This window comes from Phyllostomus hastatus, unplaced genomic scaffold, assembly GCF_019186645.2.
Source record: "Phyllostomus hastatus isolate PE091 unplaced genomic scaffold, TTU_PhHast_1.1 phas_contig_40, whole genome shotgun sequence".
In the NCBI taxonomy this organism is placed as follows: domain Eukaryota; kingdom Metazoa; phylum Chordata; class Mammalia; order Chiroptera; family Phyllostomidae; genus Phyllostomus; species Phyllostomus hastatus.
Genome location: NW_025333872.1, coordinates 31196650 through 31223722, shown reverse-complemented (window position 1 = coordinate 31223722; position 27073 = coordinate 31196650). Strand labels below are relative to the sequence as shown.

Below are 27073 nucleotides of genomic sequence, written 5' to 3'. Positions count from 1 at the left end.
GCTGTGCTAATACCACTAAATGTATTCTCCTTTAAAGCTTTCACCTTCCTTCATTTTACCATCAATCTCTCTGGATTTTTTCTTCTTACCTCTCAAATACCTTCAGAATTTATTCATGGGAGCCGCTTTCCTTCCTGTTTGTCTAAATCTACTCTCCAGGTTCTGTCTTTATAGCTCTTTTTTTCATTTTATATCTCTACCTAGACAATTTGATCGATTCTCATAATTAAACTACTACTTGCAAAGTAAAGCCTCCTAACTATATGTCTCCAAGCCAGAACTCAACTGACATCTAGAACCATATAGTTAACTGTTTATTGACACTGTCCCTTTTATTGTATCAGACACCTAAGAAGAGTATCCCCCCTCCCATACCCAAACCTCTTCCACTTCTGCATTCATTGCTTCAGTTTGTGGCAAAATCATTTAGTTAGAAAACTAGGAGTTTTCTCCTTAGTTAGAAAACTAGGAGTTATTTGGCACCCATTTCTATCCTTCTTAACATTCATTCATTCAGGCCTAGAGTCCTGCTAAACAGCTCTATCTCTTAAAACATTTCATTATTTCCTCTTCACTTAAACTAAAATGATTTAATTAGGTTCATATCACCTTGATTAACATTCTTTAAATCATTTCCCATCTAGATGTCTACAATAAAAATGCTTGTCAAAATGATCTTAAGGAAACCCAATTATGGTATCACTTCTCTGATCAAAACTATCACTCTTTATAACAATGTTTTCTTTACTGGAACAATGGACTGCAACCACTAATAAGCTATAAAATCATTCAGCAGCTTTCAACAATCAAGAATTTTTTAAAAATTGTTTTGTTCTATGAAATATATTTGAATGAACAAAGCATTGGAGAGCATCAGGCACACGGATACTTGTTTTGTTTCATATGTACACCATTTTATATCACAAACCAGTAAACACATACAAATTTATACATGTATAAACACACTGCACATACATGTATATGCATGTGTATACTGGGTCATGATGTAAGCTCTTCCAGGAAAGCTTCTTGGTCTCTCATATTTCTCAACCTCAAAAAAGAATGAAGAATTCTTTTTCTACTATGTCTTCTACCAATGCTTTAATCCCATATTTGTGTTCCCTACAAGACCATAAACTTCTAACATAGTACTCGGTACATAGCTGGTACTTGGTGAACATTTACTGAAGTAAATAAGTAAAATCATAATTTTGTGCTTGCTCAAGAAATGTTTGCCTAACCTAGGGTAGTAAAAATTTTTAAAGGCTTAAAATACTATAAAAATAATAACATAATAAGCTATCATTTAAGAACACTTTGCATGTGCCAGAGATTTCTCCTCATGCTTAACATGTATTATCTTATTTAAGCCTTATAGCCCTTTCAGATATCATTATTCTCCTCATTTTTAAAATGAGGAAGCACAGGTAGAGACATTAAATAACTTCCCATACTAAGTGGCAGTGATGAAATGCAAATCCAAAACTGTGTTGACTCTAGAAAACAAAGATATATATTATAGCATGTTAAAGATTCACTAAAAGGTTAGTAGAAAATTAACTTACTTCAAATAAAAGTCTATAATAACATCATTTAAAAATTCTCCTTCACTTAGACAGTGCAGGTCCTCATTAGTAACGGAGATACCTCCCTTAGCTGGAGGTGGTGGATATACTATCAATCTGTAACAAAAATGTTTTTAAACAGCAGATTATCAAATATATATGTGTATATAATTACAATGTAGTAAAACAGAAAAGAAATTTAAGAGTGTTGCAAATGTAAAGGAATTCTCTCACTTTTCTACAGGGCCCATGAAGATGGTGTGACTTTCTCCAGTTTCTTCTTCATCATCAAAAAACTGGAATTCTTGTTTGTTTTTAAGTTGTGTTTTAGATTCCAGGGGCACCTGGAAAAGGAAATTAAATAACTAATTCACAAAGTCAGTTGTAAAGGTTTTCAACAAAAATAGCAAGCATGAAGCAAGAATGGTTTTTTAAAAAAATTATTTTATTATTGTTCAATTAGTTATCCTTATCCCCCTCCCACTACTGTCCCATGCCCTATCCACCCCCTACATCCCACATTCAATCCTTCCCCCACTCCATGGTCTTTGTCCAAGTGTCCTTTATACATGTCTCTTGCCTTGACCCTTCCTTTTCTTTCCCTCGTTATCTCCCTCCCTACTCCCCTCTAATCACTGTCAGTTTGTTCTTTATTTCTATGTCTCAAGTATATTTTGCTCATTTGTTTGTTTTGTTGATTACGTTCCACTTATTGGTGAGATCATAAGGTATTTGTCTTTTACCACCTGGCTTATTTCAATTAAAATATGATGGAAAAAGTATACTTTATTTTTTTTAAGTTAAAATACTAAACAGAAAAAACTAGGGTCCACTTTTTTTTTTAAATCTGTAACTTCTGGTTCAGTAATCTTCTCCCAATTTTTCTAACAATTATTTTTCATATCTTGTCTCTCTAAAATCTCTACCCATAATAAATTAGATTATATTAATAAAATCCAAAGAACAGAAACAGTATTTTTTTCTTCTAGCAGTGGAGGCCTACCTAAGTTCAGTGGCTAGGCAATCCATACTGTATGAGCATAGAGGCTGAGGGAACACAAGTCAAATGAGCTTCAGTCCCAAGTGAAGGAAGAGCTCTTTTTTCTTCTGAAATTATCTCCTACAGAGAATTCTGCAAAGTAGGAGAATGACTCCCCTTCCTTCTTCTGATCATTTCCTCAACCCACTAACTATATGAATAGCTCTTCTCTGATGAGGCCAGGTTGAAAGACTTTAAGTGCTCCTAATAAATTAACTCAGCAAAATTTAGCTGCTGTAGTAGGGGACAAATTCATAGAGTATTTAAGTTATATTTGTATTATTTAACATTATACTACATATTACAATAGTACTGTGGCCTTTGGTTCAGGTGGCTTCAGAGTTACCTACTATATTACTTATTCTAAAATTAGCTACACATGCTGAGAGTCAGCATGGGAAGTATTCTTCACATCCCAAGTTTTCAACAATGTATGCATATGTTACATATAAATACATGAGGGACCAAAAGTCCTTTGTACTGAAGCCTATGGCATCACTGGGAGCCACCAGCAAATTTAAGAAAGGGGGTAATAAGAGACTGGAATGTAGTAGTGTACGTAAATGTAAGCTGAAAGTGAGAGAAAAAGAGTTGAAAAGCGAAGACAAAATAGGGTATGGAAAGGAACTAAAAATATTTCTGAGACTTGTGTCAAGTACTATTTGTGTCTTAAGTCACCTATTCACTATTATATTTTGACACAAGACAATTTACAAATTGCATATAAAAGCAAATAATTCTGAAATGGGAATAAAGAGGATCTAACTCTGAAATGAGTAGTATTACAATAAAATATATTTCCCTTTAAAGCTACATGTTATTTAAGATTGTATTTTAAAAAATTAAAAAACATAATTACATTTTTAATTTTGTTTTCTTTTTGTACACAACTTCCTTTGATGCTTTCTTCATAGGTTCTTGTACAGGCAACAAGCCTGCTATTGGCTTCTTCAAAGGGAATTTTTGCAAAAAAATTGGACACATTATTCTTTTTACCAATTGCAGCAATGATACTTTCAAATGCCGTATTTGTTTGGTGATCAAGGCCATTTTGAAAAATTAAAATTATATATTGTCCTTCCAAATCTGAAAAGAAATTAATATAAGTTTAGAAGACAAAAATTCATAAACAGGAAGCTATTAGAAAAGTAGTAACAACTAGTTATTCCAATCACATCACCAGAAATCCTGGTATCAAGGTTCAAAACAATGTTTGGCATACAGTGGATTTACAATAAATATAAAATAAAGACCAGTGGCAGTGTTACCTGTCACATAAATTATGAAGAGAAAGAAATCAGAACACATTACTCTAGCAGCAGCTGAAGAGCGAATCTATTCATGGGTATAACTAATTTGCTTCATCTAATAGTATCCTAAATATATTTATAGTTTTAAATATATATCAATTAACATTTTTGTCAAACACAAGAAATTTCCAAGTGAATTTATAGTATCTCTACAGAATTTGACTGTAAACACTGCTATTAAGTAAAGTGCCAACTCTAGCAGCTTTACTAGTAGCTATCATTTATTCATCATTAAGCTGAAGCAGCAATTACTGCTGAAAAGTATTTATTTTATAACTGATCACACTATGCCATAAATGATAGAGGTAAATAGAAACAAACTGAAGAACCATATCATTTATTATAGCAATTGAAGAAAAATTCTACAAACTTGTAAACTTCCTATTCAGGCTAAGTTTCTAGGATTCCAGATTTATGTAACTGATTTATACTGAGCACCTAATAGGGCATTAAAAATAATCATTTTGTCTAAACCCTATGCTGCACATCTGAACCCAATACAAAATAATACTGAAAGTAAACTTACTAAAAAATTTTTAAATCATTTTACTCAGATAATACAAGTGTTAAACAGTGCAGCCTTTTTTAGTTCTAACCATTTTGAAAACTTGTTGAATGGGTAAACCTGTGTTTTATCATCAGACTTTCCACTTTATGGGCTTTCCTCAGCTATAAAATGGGAAAAGTAATATCTATCTTAGAAAGTCCCTGTAAGGATTATAACATAATATAATATACATATAAGGGATCTAGCAAAGTATACTCACATTTTGCTAGTCAATGAATTGTATGTATTTTAACCCATTCTATGTAACTTACTTGTAAACTTATTTATTCCTTTACAATCATTCCAAACTTTATCCTCCGTATTCATCTGTAGTTTCATGCTCAGTTTTTGATAAACTGCTGGTACTGTCTGAAGAAACACTACTGGTAATTTTCGGACATTACAGGATTCACATTTAGTTAGATCAGAGGTATTTAAAGTAATCCCTACAGGATCATTTTGTGGTTCTGGAGGAAAACAAATAGAATTGGAAAACAAATCCATTCTTAAAATGGGAAAATCATAAAAAAAGTATAAGAAAATACAAGTTTAAAGTTAAACACATTTATTATGCTCTGTAAATAGTAACTTATAGTGGGAAATGAAGAAAAATCTTTATAGCTATCTTAAAGAAGCTTCTACATTTTTCCCAAGGGAAAAAGAGGTTTCCAATGAAGTATACTTGCAAAAGTAAAGATAGGTTTTATGATGTTACAGAATGAAATTACACTATTAAGATATGCCTTTTGCTAAGAAAATATATGTGATAACTAACCATCTTAATGAATTCTATGAATATAATTTAAACTTTTATTCCTATAAAGTGCTTTAGCATAAACAAAGCTTAAGTAAGAAGACATGTAATAGCTTACCTTCTAGCTGTATCTTGATAAAATCTAAACACAACTAAAAAAAATAAGACAAATTAGTGCCAATCTAGATTTATGAAGATTTTTCTACGAACACCCCTAAATGACATACTATTTGGTACTCAGACTACAGAGGGCAGAAATGAATTATCTACCATGTGCTTAAATATAAAATATCTTTCTCATTCCTAAATTATCTCAGAAGGGTACAGAATAGTAGGATTCATCTTTCTTTTCTTAAATCCTCACCTGAAGACATGCTTATTGATTTTAGAGGGGAAGAGAGGGAGTGAAAGAGGGAAAGAAATATCAATAGGTTGCCTCTCATACATGCCTCAAAAGGGGACCAAATTTGCAACATAGGCACATGCCCTAACCAGGAATCAAACCTGCAACCTTTCAGTTTATGGGATGATGACACTCCAACAACCTAAACCACACTGGCTAGGGAAAGGCTTGATCTTTTTTATTTAAGTACTGAGAATATTCTTATACTATTGATTTATTTCTCTTAACTTCAAAAAAAAGTTGACAGAATATTAAAATAAATACCTGAACACCATTACCCAGATTCACTGTTAATATCTTGCAACACCTACTCATTTTATCTATGTATATATAGTCATTTCCTTTTTGCTGAACCAGCATAAAGGCAGAGGTTCATTACAACATCTAAGAGAATCAAAATTAACTTCATTCAGCATACAGTTCAGTTCATACTTAAAATGAGTTCATACTCAAATTTCCCCAACTGCTCAAAATTGTCCTTTACTGTTGCCTTAGCTTTTCTCCAGTTGATGATTCTTTCAAGGTAACATTACATTAGCCTCTTTTGTCTGTTCTTGTCTGGACCAGAAAGAAATCTCCCCTTGTTCTTCATGACACAGCCTTTGAAAAATCTTGTCTTGGTTCTGTAAACTGTACAACATCCTGGACTGCATCACACTGGACATGATGTCAGGCAGCCCCACTACTGATACAAGCTTAATCACTTGAAAACAGTGTGCCAAGTCTTTCCACTGTAAAGATATATTTTTCCCTTTGTAATTAAATGATAGTCAGTGGAGAGACATTTAAATGCTTGTGAGTATCCTGTTTCTTAATAACCTTTCACCTAATGATTTTAACATATATGAAACATCTTGCCTAAATCAATTATTGGTGGTTATGTCATAAAGAGATAATTTGCTATTTTAATGTGAAGGAGACATATTAATCCTTATACAACCTGAATGAATAATCATTTTGCATGTTTACATAAGTTAAAAGAATCAAAGGAGGCAAGAAATTCAAAATGCATTAAAAAATAAGCTGAATCAATACACAGAAGGATGAATAGATACATGAAAAGCAAAACTGGGGCTTCTGGTCAAGATGGAGGCATAGGTGGACATGCCTCACCTCATTGTACAACCATAAGACAGAACACAACTAACTTAAAAATGAAAAACATCCAGAACTGTATGGAAGTCCAACCACCAAGGATTTAAAGAAGCTATATCCAACCAGACAGGTAGGAGGGGTAGAGATTCGGAATTAGGGAAGGGAGGAAGTGGTGTGGCGGCTGCAAGCGTGGAGGTAGCAAAGCAAGGTGGCAGCTGGCTGAACAGATGGTTCCACATTCACACGAGGTGGAAGGTGGATAAAAGTCACGGAGACACTTTGTGAGCCACCACAGGCCAGACCACGTAGCCCAACATTCCAGCATCAGGGAAAAATAAGGCCTCATAGCTTCTGGCTGTAAACCCAGTGGAGGCTGGGGCAGTGGACGAAACCGACAATTTCTCAAGAGAGCCCAGAACGTATGCAAACCCACCCACACTGAAAATCACAACCAGGATAACAGCTGGAGGGGTGCCAGTCTCATGCAGAAAGTGAGTGAAGTGCCTGGAAATGGCAAGTGCCAGGCAAGCACCCAAAAGTCAGCCAGCAGTGGCACTGGCCCCTTTTGACTCCTCTCCCCATCACACAGAGCCATAAAGCAGGCCCCAGTGAATACCCAAGACTCTGCCCCATACAACTTAACAGGTGCTCTAAGACAGAAAATTAAAGAGGCTCTACCTAGTACAGACACAGGGAGGCTACCAACATCAGCAAAGAGATATGGCCCAAATGAAGGAACAGAACAGAACCCCAGAAAACAAACTAAGCAGTTCAGAGAGAGCCCACCTACCAGACACGGAGTTCAAAACACAGGTGATCAGAATACTCAAAGATCTTGTTGAATACAGCAAAAGCATAAGGGAAGAAATGAAAGCTATACTGAGGGAAATACAGAAAACTCCACAGGAAACCAACAGTGAAGGGAAGGAAGCTGGAATTCAAATCAACAATTTGGAACATAAGGAAGAAATAAACATTCAACCACAACAAAATGAAGAAACAAGAATTAAAAAGTGCCAACATACGAATCACAGGGGTGGCAGAAGGAAAAGAGGAAGAGCAAGAGCAAGAAATTGAAAACTTATTTGAAAAAATAATGAAAGAAAACTTTCCTAATTTGGTAAAGGAAACAGACATACAAGTCCAGGAAGCACAGATAGTCCCAAACAAGTAGGATCCAAAGAGGCCCACACCAAGACATATCATAATTAAAATGCTAGAGGTTAGGGATAAGGAGAGAATCTTAAAAGCAGCAAGAGAAAGGCAAAGAGTTACCTGCAAAGGAGTTCCCATAAGACTATCAACTGATTTCTAAAAAAAAACACAGAGTATTGCAGGCAAGAAGGGACTGGCAAGAAATATACAAAGTGATAAAAATGAGGATCTACCACCAAAATTACTCTAAACAGCAAAGCTATCATTTAGAATGGAAGGACAGATAAAGTGCTTCCCAGGCAGGGTAAAGCTAAAGGAGTTCATCATCATGAAGCCCTTATTATATAAAATATTAAAGAGTCATATTTAAGAAAAAGAAGATCAAAACTACGGACATTAAAATGACAACAAACTCACAACTATCAACAACTGAGTCTATAAAACGAAAATAAACTAAGCTAACAACTAGAACAGGAATAGAATCATAGATATGGAGATATGGAGGCTTATCATCTGGGAGGGAGAAGGGGTAGAATAGGGGAAAAGGTATAAGTATTTAGTAGCATAATTGGGTAGGTACAAAATAGACAAAGGGATTGTAAGAACAGCACAGGCAATGGAGAAGACACAGAACTTACATGCACAATTCATGGACCTGAACTAAGGAGTTGGGGTGGTCACTGGAGGGAAGGGGGATACCAGGCAGAGGAGTGACAAAGGGGGAAAAATTGGGACAACTGTAACAGCATAATCAATAAGATATACTTTAAAAAATAGCAAATTTAGTAAAATGCCAATGACAGAATCTACTTGGGAGTTTTATGAATGTTTACTGTAAAATTCTTTCAACTCTTCTGTTTGAAAATTTTCACAATACAAAAAAAGGAAGCAAAAAATACAAAATAAATTTATAATTACAACAACTGCAAATTCTACAATTTCACCAAACACATATTCTAAATATCATGTTTAAAAGTAATACATTGAGTCATCTAGCAGCATGTTAATTGGAGATACAGAAACTAAAGTTATAGCTTTAGAAAAGTATGCTAGATGACTCAAAAAATAACAATAAGATATAAACACTAAAGTGGGAGCATCTGAATAAAATTGTTGCATGAGATATTTCCCATTTAAAAATGTGTGTAACTAAATTATATCTAAGTATTAATTATTATATGATATTTTTAGTAATTTGTTTTCTGGTTAAATAAAAATATTTACTTCTAAATAAAACTGGTACTTCTAGATGGTGCCAACTGTAACACTCAGTAAATTTAAAATAATTTACCTAATAATAAATGGCTAGAAAATCTGATAAAACATTTAAAACAAAAAAATACTTAAAATCTGTTTCTCAGATTAATAATGACATGACAGATAAATTGTTTCACTGCAAAACAAAGCAAATTATGTTCATAAAGAAAATGTCAAATCACCTTTTAATATACACTATCTGAAGAAATTACAGATCCACTATACCTTGTCAAAAATGTTCTCTGGGAAAATGCCATAGTACAAGGAAGGTTAATAACAGATTGCAAACTTCCACATATATGCACAACTATTTGTTGGCTAAAATATTTCATTTAGTATTTTAATTTTAAAAAGAAACCTGTATTAACACATTTTATATTACACACACTCCCTTTTATTTGTTTTGTTAAACTTTATTTATCGAAAAAGGGGACAGAAAGAGAGAGGGAGAGAAACATAGACAAGGGAGAGAAACATGGATGTGAGAAACATCAATCGTTGTTTGGTTGCCTCTTGTGGCCCCAACTGGGACCAAACCCACAAACGCACCGTGAACCTTCGATTTGTGGGATGATGCTCAACCAACTAACTGAGCCACACTAGTCACGTCCTGCCTTTTATTTCTTAAAGTAAATTCACAGTTAGTTCTTCTTCACCAGATCATATATGATACTAATCTGTAACTTTCATATAAAAAAATTCATTCAAATTTTCACATTCTTGCTAGTCTTGAGACTATGCAACCTTCAACTAAATGTCTAAATCATCACCCTTAATTATCATACTAAGGAGTTCTGAATAATGATGGTCTAAATAATATGGGAAAAGAACCATAAAACTTACATGGTTTCCCTGGAAGTTTCTCAAGTATAGAGACACAGAAAAACATTTTTGTTACCTGACAGTACCTGTAAAGATAATCTGTAGCATGAAGGTTTAAAACAAAACAGAGCTTCATAAATCCCTGAAAACCTTGATATGTAACAATGTTATTGAGCAATAATAAATAATCTACATATAATTTGCTTTAACTCTCTGGAGTACTTAACATTCTAGTTTTGAAATCGTGAGAAACTACAGTTTTTTGATGAAAAAGAAAAAAATGCTGGTTTCCCATATAGTTTTTCTCTCATAAGAAATAAGGTCCACATTTCATTTTACACTATAAACTAACCTACAAAGTTTTTTGGCCCCTTTTGATTATATTTATCCTAGAATCATGAATCCTAGAAAAGAAATGGCTATTATTTACCATAATTTAAATGGCAGCGCTACCATTTAACTTTCTTGATATGATACAAAGTTTGCTTACTGATACTGCTTTATGTGTAAAGAACAATACTAGAAGACAGTTTGAAAGGTTAGAAAAGGATAGTCAGGCACACCGAGTTAAGGAATTATAAAATAAGTCTTACAAAATAAGTGCAGTGCTAAACAAAGATTAACTTACCAACAATGCATAGAACACATCAGAAAGAAGAAAAATGATGACTAGCAGGCTAATTAAGATTACATTAAATTTCAAAGAGTAAATTCACATTTGAATTGGACTGGTAGCAATAAAATAGTAAGAAAACAAGTATGACAGATAACAGTAAGAGAACTATAAAGTCATTTGGGTTTTGTGGACAATGAACTAATCTAGTGCCTTCTGGGTGGCTACTGTAGTCCAGTAATCTATTTCTAGGAGTCTTAGTGCTATAAGACATTTTTCTGCAGAGTCCAAACTTTTGGATTCTTTTTTCTGTCCTTATGTTCTTTAAAATACCCTTTTCATGCATTGAACAGGCATAAGAATAAAAGATTAACATATCTTTTAATAAAAGATAAACATTTTGGGGAGTTTTCTAACTCAATGAAAATACTAAGTATCTTTCTACAATGAATATGTCATTACGGTGAACACTGAATTATGATAAATTTTTTTACTAAATTTTAAGGTAAGGAGCTATTTATAATTGGTTATATATACAAATAAATATAAAATATTTAAATAATTTTAATATTCTATTAAATTTAATACTTAACTTACAGATTTTAAAGTACTACATATTAGCCTTAGTCAGAGAATTTTTAATCTTATACTTAGTACAATGAGTGCTTAAGGATGTACTTACAATTACAGGCTCTATTAATAGCCGAAAGAGTGTTCCTACTCGTATACTTCGACAGTTTAAAATGACACTGGCAAAGGAACTTGGGCAGCCTAAAGATACAGGATCAACTAAAGTTTCTTGAGGAATCACTTTGCGACGCTTTAGAGGTGTGCTGACAATAGAATTACCAAACTGAAAAAGAAAAAATAATTTTCACTTAATAAGTTACTAAAACAAGGCTGCAAACTAAGTACTATACATATACAACGAAGACCCAATATGAGAAATGTAATGGTCAAAATATAAGATTTACATTACTCCAGCCGTGTTAGATGAAGTAGAAACATGTTGATTTTATATAATATTAAACACTTCTATTTTATGTAGTTATATCTTAGCTAGTGATTACTTAAAACTCAGAATATAGCACAGCAGTGAGAAATGGTACTCTGGGAATCAGACTGCTTGGCTTCAAATCACAGTTATACCGTCTTTTAATGATCTGATTTTGTAAACTTAATAGTAATTCTGTAAGTTTTAGGTTTGTAAACTGTAAAATATGAAGAGTATTAGCTAATGAGCTAATGCCTATAAGCATCTTAGCACAGTGCTTCATGCACACTAAAATACTAGATAAAAGTTAGTTCGTAATAGGGGTACTGGCTATAATACTTGGATAGCCAGTATTATGAACAATTATAATTAAATGTACAATTCTTTAGAGAAAATGGGTAATTTAGAGAAGTGGTTGTTTACATTACAAAAGGATTCCTCTTTAAATATTAAAATTTTTAAACTACTTGATTTAATATTTTAGTCAAATCCAAATGCAAATTATTCATAATACAAAATATTTTATATAAGTATATAATTTAAATTAAAAGTAATTAAAGTTATGTTAAAACTTCATTATTATCATCAAGAGAATAAAACATCACCTTCATAAAAAAAGAGAAAGAAAGATATGTAATGCATAGAGAGAGGCCTATTCTCATTACATCTATAGAGACATTTCTGCGATCTGTTTCACAAGAGAAAATATTAAAACAAAAATACATTTATACCTGTAAACTGCTCTTTCAGGCTTATTAATAGATTGATTTATCATAGATATCTTCTTAGATATTAACAGAAACCTATCAGAGCTGTTAAGAACATTTTTTTGTTTTAGAATTCTTTCTTCAAATGAGATGCTATTTAGCTCAAATAAAATAGATCATTTAAGAGCTTCTCCAGCTGAATCCACAGTAGAGAGAGATTAGAATAGGGTCATCTATAACCTCCCAAGGAGCCTCTGAAAGATCTCTGAGGAACCCTAATTGTTCAGTGTGCCAGTTTGAAAACTGTTCACCCACAAAGACTACCATATAGGAAATCCATCATTTATTAACTGAACTCTCCTATGCTGACATCTGAGTTCTTTCTGACCTTTTCCTATGACACACTACTCTCCAAGAAGCATTTTTGCTGCTAAATCCTGGTATGTATAATTATTGCCAAAGTGCCTTCCAGCATAGTTATTTTACCAATTTACACATCCAACATCCCATTTCTCCAAACCCTAACCAAGATGAGATACTATTGTACTTCAAAAGTTTTCGTAATTTCATTTTTAATACCACCTTTTTGAACTCTATTCATTTTCATTACTTATTTTTCTAAAGTTGTCTTCTATTTCGTGGTTTTTAAGAAATTAAAAATATATAAAGGACCAACTCACACTGTCACATATTTCACTATTTTTTTCTTTATTTGCATTTATCTATCAAATTATGTTTATGATGTTTGGTATACTGTTCTGTACTTTTCTTTTGATCAAATATATTCATCTCTTCATTTTACTACTGCTTGTGCCGAGATGTTTAGAAAGACATTCTTCAAGATTATATTAAAAATATTAATCCATTTTCTTTTAGCCTTATAATTGCTTTTCATTTTTAGTTTTTTATGGTTCCCTTCTTAATAACTAAGTATGTAAATTGCCTATTTTATCTATATTCCTGTAATCCCTGACATGTATATGTAAACCATATATAATTCTTATGGGTTTCTTATTTTTTAAAAAAGTCTTTACAAAAATAAGAAAATATGCACATATTTCTGCATTTTGGTATTCACACTCAAAGTACCATACAGAAATCCTAAGTCACTGCTATCGCTCTAATTTTTATTTTTTTTTTTAAGATTTTATTTATTTATTTTTAGAGAGGGAAAGGAGGGAGGGAGGGAGGGAGGGAGAGAAAGACAGAGAGAGAGAGAGAGAGACATCAATGTGCGGTTGCTGGGGGCCATGGCCTGCAACCCAGGCATGTGCCCTGACTGGGAATCGAACCTGGGACACTTTGGTTCCCAGCCTGCGCTCAATCCACTGAGCTACGCCAGCCAGGGCAGCTCTAATTTTTGTCAGCGGCTGCAAAACAGTCCATGCTGTGGCTATATCATAATTTCTTTATCAATTTCCATATTAATGGACAATGATTTAATATGCAGTTGTATGCCAATAACCATGTTTATACATACAGTCTTTGTACTGTGGAAGGAGGATTCCTTTGAAATTGAGTCTAGGCAATTAATTAGTTGGTCATTCAGTATACATTTAAAATTTTTCAATAGGTGTGTTTACACTGCTTTCCCCAAAGATAATGACAACTTTCTTTTTCATCAGCAAATTACAAAAGCGCTCTTTTCCTCACATTCTTGTCAGCAGTATATATTAATTGATTTTGTATTAATTTTGAAAGTCTGTTTAGAATATGGTTATATTTCATTTTCCTTAATTTGTACTGCCTTACTAATTTGCACTTTTCATGTGGTAGTTTATTATCTGTCTTTGACTATTTTCTTTTTTTTTTATTTTCTTTTTTCCTTCAACTTTTAAGAGTTCTTAGTCTATTACAGACATTAACACAGTATATATCATCTACATTACAAATATTGCTTTCTAGCACTATAGTTTGTCTGCTGACGTAACTTTTATCTTTTCTACCTGAACATTTTGAAAATTTTATATAGTAAAATATAGTACAGTAAAACAATGTATTTAAACATACCCAAGTTAAAAGGACTTCTCCCTGTCCCCAAATTATACAAGTATATTTGTTTATACTTACATTTTGATATAAGGTTAATATCGTCTCTTCCTGCTGAACAGTTTACACTTTAAATTTCAATTTAATTGAATGTTCTTCCAAATAATCTTTCAAGTGGTATTTTAAGCCTTACTTAATGAATAATTTATCTTTTTCTATTAACATTGTCAAATTATCCTCTAAACTAATACTTGCACCCCAAAAGGGAGACATAATCTGAATAAATGCCAATAAATGTAAAAGTACCTGATCTTTCATTCTTGCTTTTCTTGGCAACGGAACTGTATTTAACTCTGAATCTGCTGGACTGCTTCTTAGTTCATGCTCTACTCTACAGGTATTTTCATTTAGTGCTGCTTCTACTTTTCCAGTGGATGGTGCTGGGGAAGAACATGCTGAATCAGCAGGTTGAGGAGATACACTCTCTCTTCTGTTATTCCTGTCGTCGTCGTCATCATCACTGGACAAGATGACTATAAAAAATATTAAATACTTCATGTAGTTCACTTCTGGCATTATATATCTTTATATTAAAAATGTAAACATACTATTAAAGTGGAGAATATACCAAATTTGGTATGGATCTCTTCCAGATCTGAGATTAATAAAAACAAATGAAGATACAAACCACTCTATCTGATGAAATGTTAAATTTAGAAAATTAAAAATAAAGAAAGCATAAGATCTTTTTTTTACAACATATAGATACGAAATTGATTCTATAGTCCATCATTACCACGGACAAAGAAGCATACACAAGTTAAATGTTTTTTTAATACATTTCCCCATTTTTATTTATTTATTTATTTCTAGAGAGGGGAAGGGAGGGAGAAAGAGAGAGAGAAACATCAATGTGTGGTTGACTCTCATGTGGCCCCCACTGGGGACTTGGCCCACAACCCAAGCATGTGCCCTGACTGGGAATCGTATCTGCAGTGCTTTGATTCACAGCCCGCACTTAATCCACTGAGCTATGCTAGCCAGGGCCACAAGTTAAATGTTTAATCAGAAGGTCTATCTCAAAGTTCCGAAAAGCAAAAGTATGACCATAATCTGCATACAAATTTTTCACAAAATAGCATGCATCTTAAATGTATGTAAAACTTCACACGATCACATAATTTTAGTGATATAAAATTGTGTGGTCATGTGACCACACTAGGAAACATCCCACTTTTTTAGGAAACCACTAAAATCCTAACTGGTCCTTAGGACAACTTGGACTAGCATCTAATGCTCAATCTTACTGAAAAATAAGCATGGACAAGAAAAGATATTATGAAGGTAATTTACTCTTATCCCTTGTACTTACTAAATCTTATCAAACCCATCTCTATATCATGATTCCCCAGAGCCACCCACACGGCACTTAGGTCAAATCCTAACTCTTTACTCTTTACTCAGTTTATAAATGTACATAATCTGGCCCTCGCCTACTCCTCCAACTTTCTTATACTACTACATTTTCCCTCCTTTATACTCCAAGCAAACTACCCATTTATTCTGTTACTCAAATACTGCAAGCTTGTTCCTGTCTGGATTGTAATTTCCCTAACTTCTACTTTTCCCCTCAAGTATTAGCTTAAATATCCCCTTTTGATTGACTACCCAATTTAAAGTAAGCACATGGGCACTTGATTATTCACATCAAGTGATTCAAAATTTGTTTTTGCTGTGCATGTTTACTTGCTCATTTGCCTCTCCCACTACACATTAACTATGCCTTGTCCACTGCTATGTAACTCTAAAACAGTACCTGCCTGGCACAAGAAAAAAAAATACAAAAATCATCTGTTGAAAAATGCATAAATTTCTAGGAGCAATTTCCTTTTTTAGCAATCTCTACATAAATGCTTAGTTAATATTTTTTGGGTAGTATATGTGTCCCTAAGAGGTGGTATCCCCAGCATCTTTTTTACTGTCTTTTTTTATTTTGCTGTACAGTCTCAGAAGCAAATGCTTAAGGGCTTAAAATGGATCTTTTTCAGAACCGGTATTTATTGACAGAATACATAACAGGCCAGATTAGATGGTCTAAATAGATTTACAAACATTTGTTAAATAAGGGTTTTGTTTGCCTCATTCTCACTATTTGCCTCACCTTTTTCTCTCTGTAAAACCGAGAATAACAGTACCTATTTCGAAGGACTGTCGCAAGAACATAAGAGTATGTAAAAGGCTTAGCACAGTGCCTACTGTTCTGTCTACAGTTATTTTTATGATGCTCCAGGGACACTGAAACTTCTGTATCTACTATATCAAAAACTTATTTTAAAGCCCCAATGCTGCAACAGGTAGACCTGTACTACCAGTTCTTATTTTATTAATTTGAAATTATTGAGAGTTGTGCTCAATGTCACCATATTTGCAAAGCAAATGGAGAGTGTACAAATGTGGTATAAAGTTAAAAAGTTGTTCATAGCTGCTTTAATTCGACATAAAATATAAAATATATTCTAATATATATTCAAAATTCTTCATCAGGGTCTGTTACAAACAGAACTGGGTCCCCTCAAAATTCTATGTTGAAGCCCTAAATCCCCAATATGACTATATTTGGGAATGGGGCCTATAAGGAGATAATGAAAAAGTTAAATGAGGTCAAAAGGTGAAGCCTTAAATCTGATAGGACTGGTGACCTTATAAAAAGAGGAGATACCAGAGGTCTCTCTCCACACATGCACAGAAGAAAAGAAGAAAGGCCACAGGAGAACAAAGAAGAAAGGCAGCCATAGTAGAAGCCAGGAAGAGAGGCCTCAACAGACATACCAACCCAGGACACATCCTGATCTTTAACTTCCAGTCTCCAGAACTGTGAGAAAATAAATGTATGTTGTTTGAGCCACTCAGTCTGTGGTACTGTTATGGCAGCCCAATTACACTAACATAGGGCCTTTATATTTATTATGCCAAACTTGTTCCCATAAATATAAGCATATCATCCTCTTTCATTTTGGGCTCTGTTCAAAAGTTGCTTTATCAAAGGTGCCTCTATTCTACCACCTATCTAAAATAGCACCCTTTCTGATACCTTATAATTATCAATCTCTATTTCCTGCTTCATTTTTCTACACAGAATTTATGATTACCTGAGACACTGCATATTTTATTATTCGACCACCCACAGCACAAGCTTCATAATAAATTATTTTAATAGAAATACAAATTTAAGAATGATTAAGAATATAAAGAAAACAGACTTTGGAACTAGAAAAAAATTTTTAAGTAAGTTTTTATTTCTTTTCTTATTTATTGATTTGAGAGCGAGAAGGGGGTTAGAGAGAGAGACAGACAGACATACAGAGAGACACTGATTTGTTGTCCCACTTATTTATACATTCACTGAATGATTCTGGTATATGCCCTAAACAGGAATCAAACCCACAACCTTGGCATATCAGGATGATGCTCTGCCCAACTAAGCTACCCAACCAGGGCTCAAAAAATGCTTTTAAAATCTACACTCCAATGGTCCATATGTATATATTATTTATTCAATCTCCTTAAGCCAAGATTGCCATAGTTATAAAAAGGAATATATTAGTACTTACCTCACATGATTGTAAAAATTAAATAGATTAGTGTACAAAAGTTTATCACAAAGCAGGGAATATAAGCATGCAATAAATGATAACTTTTTTAAAAATTTTATTTATTTATTTTTAGAGAGAGGAGAAGGGAGGGAGAAGAGAAACATTGATGTGTGAGAGAAACACCAGTTGACCACCTCTCACACACCCCCAACCACAGACCTGGCCTGCAATCCAGGCATGTGCCCTAAGCGGGAGTCAATGAGCAACAGTTCAGTTTTTAGGATGACAGCCAATCCACTGAGTCACATCAGTCAGGGCTGATAACTTTTATTATTAATATGACATGTTCTTAAAATAGAGCATATTTTTTTCTTATACTTACATGGGAAGTACTTAAGTTTTTTTTTTTTGAGCACAAGGGAATAAATTTATGTTTTATGGTTTTAATTCATGGTTGATATAGTTAAGCTGTGAAAAGTTAACTGCGTAATACACCTAAGAACCACATGAAGTTATTTCCTTGTATTATCAGCATACATGGTTGATGTAGACATGGTATTTACTTATCAATTTAGCCTTATTAACTTCCAGTTCCTATCATACTGGTAACTTCTTAAGAATGTTACATTTCCTATACGAAATTTGGCTCTGAAATAGTACACAGTAATTGCCTAGTGAGGTTTTTTTTCCCTACCTTACCATTAATAAAAACCTCACAATTAGAAAAGATCCAAATGATATTAGTATTTAATATTGCACTGGTATAAAATGTATCATACTCATCAAATAGCAACATTATCATAACATCACAATAGAGGTATAAGCTGCACAGCCATTACAAAGCATTGTTTTTAAACTGTGTTTTAAGAACTAAGCTAATGTACTAGTATGGGCTAAGTTTTTTATATGGAACTGAATTAAAATAGAACTTGACAGTTTTGAGGTTTTAAAAAAAAGCTTAATTTTATCGCCTTTATTTACCAGTTTTCAAAGTAACGATTAGGAACCTTAAGCAATGTCCAAAAGTAACCAATGGAGTTTTTCTTTTGGGTGAAATTAGGAGATACCATTATAAACTGATTGATTATAATATATTTGACATATTTCAAAAAATAGTAGTTATAACTGTTTGTGACCCAAGCATTCCCATCACTGGTCAATGGGAACTCTTTCATTTTAGCTCCTGTGTATTTCTGGCAGCTTCCATGCTTCCTAATATGACTAGATGATCTAGGTTTATTCATACATTCATGCTCCAGACCTTGAGTTAGCAACTTCTGTGAAGAGCTCTGGGTATTTTTAGTGGGATATGATATTCAAAAACACAAATATGGCAACTAGGGTTGTTTCTATATAAAGGTTGCTTGCTGTTTCTAGGCATTTTCTGTGGGAAAAGCTAGGAAACAGATATTTTCTAAGAGAAAATATACAATGAGTTCATATTAGCTCTGATTTAAATGTAAAGTTACAAGATTTTGATCTCTTTCATTTTACTTTTGTATCCTTTTTCTATAACACTGAAAATCTTGGTTTCTGGAAACAACAATGTAATCGTTTATTTTATTAATGTATTTAAAAATCCCAATACCAATAATGTTAATAACAATATCACTGAATATACTTAGGATTTCTTTGCAGTTCCATTTGACCTTAAAATATCTCACATTAGGATGCACAGCCACAATCTTGTTTTAATTTACATCCATTTGAAATAATTCTTCTGTGTGTTCAAGCCACCAACTAGATATATAATGATGTTCATTTATTTCATTGCAGTTTTGATTTTGTTTTTAAAAAGTTGCAATTTAGCTCTGGCAAGGTAACTCAGTTGGTTAGAGCATCATCCTGATATGACAAGGTTGCAGATTCAATCTCTGGTCAGGGCACATACAATGAATGCATAAATAAGTAGAACAACAAACTGATGTTTCACTTATTAATATAAACCAATAATTTAAAAAAAAACTAAAAATAAATCAAAGCAAAAACTTGTAATTTAATTTTCTTTTATAATCATATGAAACATTTGTATGGTTCCAAAGTCTGATCTATAAAACAAGTATATTTGGAGACATCTAGCCTCTATCTCTAATTCCCATACTGTTTCCCCCCTTTCCAACCAATTTTGAAATCAGTTTCTGATATCTTTCCATTAAAAAGAAAAAACCCTAGATTCTTCTCTCACCCTAAAGGGTAGCACAATATACACTCTGATATTCACCTTGCTTTTATTCATTTGATTAACAGGTCTTGGAAATCACTTAAACAATACTAAATCATAACTTTCTCTTCTTTTACAACTACATGTACTATAGTTTATTCAACCAGTCCCTAACTGTTTCCAATCTTTTGCTATTTCTCATAACAGGACTGTGTTCCGTATACACACACGCACATGTGTTGAAAGATAGGAAAAAAGATTTAAGGGAGAAACAATGTGGTAAGTAAACTAATTTTCAGAATCCTTTCTAACTGTAAAATATTTTATTGGGCTATGCTAGGCACTTTATATGTTATTTCATTTACTGCTTCAAAAATACTGTCAATGAGGAAACAAATCTTTTTATTTACAGATCAGAGAGATTAAGTTAACTAGACCAAAGTTAGGAAGTTGGGCATAACTGGACCTGACCTAGGACTGGGGCCAAGTTCTGTGCTTCTGTTGTTTATGAAGTAAAAGATGAGAACACAGTTTTAATCATCTATCCAAAAAATGTACCATAACTGACAGAAGTAGATACAAATCAAAATTACATTTCTCAAATATACTCATGCTTACTTCAAAATATATGTGAAAAATATTGGACTCATATAAGTAATACCAAAGGGAGTAAGTAAACCACTTACTTGGATCATTTAGTTCTGATAGGCTTGTTTTCTTTTCTTTCAGGTTTGTGATTTTGGTTCCTTTTGCCTTAGGCAAAACAACTTTGCCATTAGTCTGTAAATAATTCTGTCTACTATCATCACAATTCACAATAATATCAATTGGGACCTTTCCCATACTGTTGCCATAAAACTTCTTGACTGTTATGTTTTGTGACTTCTGTCCTCCAGAATTCTGATGATTTGACATTCTTAATAATGGTCCAGTTGATTCATTCAAAGTTACAGCTTGTCTGCAATTTCTTTGCAAATCCTTAGGAAAAAGAATACCACAACTTTGGCATTTGGTCTGAATTTCTTTTACTTTTCCACATTTTGGACAACATTTACACTCTTCAGAAAGCTTAAGTTCCAAAAAAATAAGACTTTGGCATTTTATTTCAACATCAAATAACAAACAAATACAAAAATCTCAAAATTAACTCTTTCCCTCCCCCCATCATCATCACCATGGCTATCACAAAAAAAATCCAGAGTATGTCCTATCAGTTAGGATTTAGTATCAAAATTCTGAAGAAATTTTGAGACCTTCTAGTGCAGCAGTCTCCAAAATAGACTATGTATGACTCAAGGGCTACCTAAAGATTTTCAAAAGTATACAGGGCATAAATGATCTTAAGGGAATCAGTATCTACATTCTCAGTTTCTACATATAAACTTTCCAAAAACTGATATGATTATGCTTCTGATGTCCAGGCATCTCCTGCCACAACTGCTCTTCTTCACAAGAAAGAAAAGAAAGGGAAGGGAGGGGAGGGAGGGGAGGGAGAAGACAAGACAAGGCAAGGCCAGGCCAGACCAGACCAGACCAGACCAGGCCAGACCTCTGCCCTGCCAGGGTGGTTGAGTTGGTTGGAGCATCATCCCACACACCAAAAGATTGTGGGTTTGATACCTGGTCAACACACATACAGGAAGCAACCACTGTTTTTCCTTCATATCGATATCTGTATCTGTCTCTCTTTCTCACACATCCACAAACATATCCTTGGGTGAGGATTTAAAAAAAAAAAAAAAAAGAAAAAAAGAAAAGAGCCCTGCCCAGTATGGCTCAGTTGATTGGGCAGCATCCCACAAAGCAAAAGGTCACTGGTTCGATTCCAGTGACCTTTCAAGGCATATGCCTGGGTTGCGGGTTCCATCCCCACTTGAGGCACATGCAAGCATTTGATGTTTCTCTCTCACATGAATGTTTCGCTCTCTCTCTTTCTCCCTCCCTTCCCCTCTCTAAAAAGTAAGTAAGTAAAATCTTTTTTTTTCCAAAAATTTTTAAGATTTTATTTGGTTTTAGAGGGAGGAGAAGGAAGGGAGAAAGAGAGGGAGAGAAACATCCATGTGTGAGAAATACATTAAATCAGTTGCCTCTCACACGCCCCCAACCAGGGACCCAGCCTGAAACACAGGCAATGTGCCCTGACTGGGAATCAACCAGCAACCCCTCTGTTCGTGGGCTAGTGCTCAATTCACTGAGCCACAGCAGCCAAGGCAGTAAGTAAAATCTTAAAACAAACAACAACAACAACAACAACAACAACAACAACAACAACAACAACAAAACACCAAAGGATAATTTTAAATGTTAAAAAGAAAGGAATGAATTGTAAGTTTTGGTTAACAAAAACTTTGCAAGACAACTGATAGAATTCTAAGACAGTGCTTCCAAAATATTTTAAGAAAGGCCTAATGTAGGTTACAGTTTTGAGATTAAAAAATGGTTGACAGTAGAGTATCATGCAATTTGGGGCATTTACTTTAGAAGAAGTTCAAGGAATTAAGTGATAACTACTACAATATAATTCTTTCCATGGTCATGTATTTATTTATGTGAACAAGGTTCCTCAGCACTTATTTCTATAAGAAGAAACATAGGAATAGATGTTGAGTCTCAGTATATAACATATATTTATCCATAGACACATGAAGTAATTAAGAACAAGTCAATATCTCTAATTAAAAGATGCATTTCAAATAACTTTATGCCAAATAATTACTTATCAAACTTTGCAACAATATAGTTTTAATCTATTCTTTTTGTATGTTATTATGTTGTATATATTGTATTCTTTTCTAAAACTTAAGTATAACTGATATACAATATTATATTAGTTTCAGGTGTACAATATAGTGTGATTCAACATTTAGATACCTTACAATGCAATCACCACACTAAGTCTAGTAATCATCTGTCACTCTGCAGTCACAATATTATTGACTATATTCCCCTTCACCTTTTTCACCCATCCCTCATCCCTCCCTCCACTCTGGCAACTATCCATTTATTCTATTTCTATGAATCTGCTTTCCTTTTTAATAAATAAAATAATGTAAAATAAAAATTTTTAATGCTTCAAGCTTCATATCACAGGAAATTAAGTGAATAAATATTTGTTGTGACAATGCAAATGACAGAATGAGGTGGTAATTATTAAGACTTACTGTATTTGGATACTACCAGATCCATACATGAGAAAGGAGATCTAACCAACTTATTTTAAAACCTTACCCTTTTCACTTTGTCAGCTATGATTTTCTGTGAGGCCATTTAAACTTTAGATGAAAAATGTTCAAAGTCAACTTAAAAATTCACGAGAGTACATAGTTGTTTAAAATTCTTTTAAATCTTTTAAGTGACAGGAGTTTTCAAGTATTTGCAAGAGTACTAAATGGCAGGGGGTTGCTATAAAATATTACATCTGTATATATAAATATCAAAATTCTTTTAACTGAATGCTTAAGTTCTATACATTTTTTCCTATGTGAATTTATAATTCAAAAATATATGCAAAGCACACAAGCAAAAAAAGTCTAAGGGCCACTGTTCTAGTCTGGTCCCCTTTTTCAAGTGTGAAAAAATGACAAAAAAAAATTGTTTACCTTGCCTAAAATGACCAACACAAAAGCCCCTCTCTTGTACCATGTTACCTATTCCAAGACCTACCCTAGATAACAAAACGATGAAAATCAAGTTGCAACCAGGCCAAAAAACAACTTAGTAAAATACCAACTCATTATCACAGGATATGTAGGTTATTTAAAAAAAGGATGTCTCTTTCTCTGACAGTTCATGGGAGAACTCTTCTTATGCTATTTGTGAAATACAGGTATAAGGAAATTATTTTTCTCATAGCACATTCAATAGCATCCTATGCATTTTGAATGCACAGATAACAGCTAAACTATGCACACAACTGGTTGGACACAATTAGGGGACAAATGGTCTCACTCTCATATTTAGCCTTTTGCCAAAGAGAAAGAGAGAACATTACATTGAAATGTAATACAGCAATGTAAATTCTAACAATTTTATGTTAAGCATAATTTCTTCTGGAAAACAAAGATCCATGAAAGATTTATAAAATAAAATACATCCAAATTACATATCACATACTATTTGCCAGTCTCTAAGCATAAATACGAGGTCTGTTTAGAAAAAGTCCAGCCACTGTTAACAAAGCCAGAACGGTTTGCAAAACTTCACTGAACTAGTTCAGTGGGGGTGGTAGACACTGTTGAGTAAGCATGTGTATTATGTGGCCATCACATTCAAAATGACTGAGTGAGTAGAGCCAACGAATCTCTATCCAATTTTGCATTAAGCGTGAACATTCCTCTGTGAAAACTATTCGGATGATTCAGAAGGCCACAGCTATGGGCAAGTAGTGTTTGGCAGCTTCATCACAACAATGTGCCTGCTCATTCATCACATCTCATGCGGAGGTTTTGAGGAAACATCAAATCACCCACATGACTCAGTCCCCCTACATCCCAGATTTGGCACCCTGTGACTTCTGACTTTTCCCAAAACTAAAATCACCTTTGAAAGGGAAGAGATTTCAGATTGTTGATAAGGTTCAGGAAAATGTGATGGGGCAGTTGATGGCAACTGGAAGAACTGTGTGAGGTCCCAAGATGTCTACTTTGAAAGGGACTGAGGCATCATTGTCCTATGAACAATGTTTCTTTTGTTTTGTATCATCTTCAATAAATGTCTCTATTTTTCCTATGACATGGCTGGATATCTCCTGGACAGACCTCATATTAACCAAGGTAAAAGTGTCAGTAATGTGAAAAATCAACGTTGTATACCTCTTGATATAATATAATAGTAAGATTATAGCAACACACCTTAGGATTCTTGAAAAATGTATAAATCATGAAGAAACATCAGACAAACCCCACTCGAAGTTCAAAGTAAGTGATCTATACTGCTCACAAATATCTAGTCTTCTCACAGATACTTCTCACAAATATCAAGGTTACGAAAGATAAGAAAAGACTAAAAGAGACTAAAGATCATGGCAATTAAATGTAACATCTAATCCTGAATAGGATCCTGTATTAATAAAGAACATTAGGTAATATCTGAATGGACTGTATGAATTATATGGTAACTTTGAATCCATGTTAATTTTTAAATTTTGACAGTTGTAATCTGGTTACACAGAATGTCCTTTTACAGTTTTCATTTTTTTAAAGAAAAAGCACACTAAAATATTAGCTATAAAATTTAAAATTTAGCTATATAAAATTTAGCTATTTATTAGCTATAAATAAGCACCATGCCTGTTTCTTATACTCAAATGGTGCAGAACAATACACAGACATATATGTAGCAAGGGAGAAGGAAAGAAGGCAGAGGGAGGGAGAACAATAAAGCAAATGTGGAAAATGGAGGAATCAAATAAAAGGATATACGAATACCCTTTCTGTTTTGTTTTTTTTTGTTATTGTTTTTAGTTTACTGTAAATTGGAAATTATTTCAAGAAAATTCTGGTTGAGGGCAGTTATTTGCAGTATGTTGCAAGGGAAACACATATATTCCTTTTAGAAAGACATTCTACATCTTAGATAGTTAAAAATGGCCTAGTGAAGGGAGAAAAGCTTGCCTAAATAAATGTTCTGGTTCTCTTCGAGTCCTATAAGAAAAGGTCACCTAAAATTCAGTAAGTACTAAAAATACCATCTGATTAACAACAAAAAATAATTTCTCTACCCACCTCTAAACCAGTTAAACATTTTTTTGAGGCAGGAGACAGAGGAGATGTAGACTGATATGTACTGTGACGTTTCTGTGATACTTTCCTCTTAATTTCAGACTCTGAGTGTGATTGAGACTCTTCTGTTTTCTTCATTATACGATCTAAAGGAAGGAGACAGAAACAAAAGTACTAAAATTAAATTTGATAAATTCCTCATGATCCTTGTTATGAAAACAGACTAATTTATATCATCAAAATTTTTTAGTTAAAATGTTTCAACATGTACAATAAAGAATAACCAGAACTTTAAGTCAAGATGATTGCATGATACAAGATTATAACATAGTTTAACAAAACATAATTATGAAGCTATCATCCCAGTTAATATTTGGATCTTGAATTTAACAAAAATGCTAATATGATGATTTCAAATTGTAATCAATTGAATGTGCAACCATTTCAGGATGATCTCATTCACAATAAATTGTCAAATCAGTTACAAAAAATGGTTTTCTAAATATGTCTGTTATACCTGGGAATATTCTAAAGCCAGTGCCACACCTTTATTTCTACCTGTCATACAACTACCCAAATCCTTTACAAATGTAACAGATAAAACTGCACACTTACCAACACCTTGGGGCCGACCTAACCTTACAGGATTACTTTCAAATTTTTGGACATGAGGTGGGTATTCTTTCCTATAAAAGGAAATTTATATAGTTTTATTCTAACAGAAAAAATATCATTCAAAATGAAAAAAAATTAGAAGCAGAGCATAACTTCTTTGCTATATAAAAATGACACTATAAAAATAATAAAACCATATTATACAAATAATACTAAAACTTAAACATTATAAGAACCCTAAAGTCAGTGACTATTTTTTATTTAGACTATCAATGTATCAAAGCCCATAGCAGGCATCCAAAAAACTCTCTTTTCAAAGTAGTCACTTTAGAAAGTTATACATTTATTCCCCAAATGCACAAAACATAAAAATTTTTCTTTTGGAATTTCCTTCATAATCAGTTTATAAAAACCATATTACAAAATAACTTGTAATACTTAACTGATACACATTTGTTGGGTAAAAATATCTCTGAACGTAATAATACTCAATTTGCCTAATTTTGTTGTAAATGCTTCTAGTTGTTTAAAAACAAACAAATAAATAAAAGAATACATAGTGAATAAAATATTGGCCTTGAGGAGAATTCCAAAATCATTACAAAAAGTGTTATGTATAAAACCAGCAATCATGGAACAAGTATTTTAGTCTTGTAATATTACTATATTGGGAATATATTATATTTTTAATATAGTAATTATATAATCAGACTTCATATACAATTGATTTTCAG

At 33.1% G+C, this 27073-nt stretch overlaps 1 protein-coding gene across 6 annotated transcripts in view; it reads right to left on the bottom strand.

Moving 5' to 3' along the window:
- Nucleotides 1–27073, bottom strand: part of SENP6 (SUMO specific peptidase 6) — a 109596-nt gene that overhangs the window by 23022 nt on the left and 59501 nt on the right. For 5 of the 6 annotated variants that reach the window (XM_045843098.1, XM_045843099.1, XM_045843101.1 and 2 more), the window contains 10 exons: nt 26340–26410; nt 25728–25870; nt 20691–20982; nt 14557–14783; nt 11243–11413; nt 5334–5367; nt 4734–4928; nt 3464–3690; nt 1800–1909; nt 1566–1682 (listed from right to left, as the gene is read on the bottom strand). In XM_045843098.1, coding sequence (XP_045699054.1) covers nt 1566–1682; nt 1800–1909; nt 3464–3690; nt 4734–4928; nt 5334–5367; nt 11243–11413; nt 14557–14783; nt 20691–20982; nt 25728–25870; nt 26340–26410 — 1587 coding nt within the window. The remainder of the gene's footprint in view (nt 1–1565; nt 1683–1799; nt 1910–3463; nt 3691–4733; nt 4929–5333; nt 5368–11242; nt 11414–14556; nt 14784–20690; nt 20983–25727; nt 25871–26339; nt 26411–27073) is intronic. The other variant, XM_045843102.1, reaches the window with a different exon arrangement.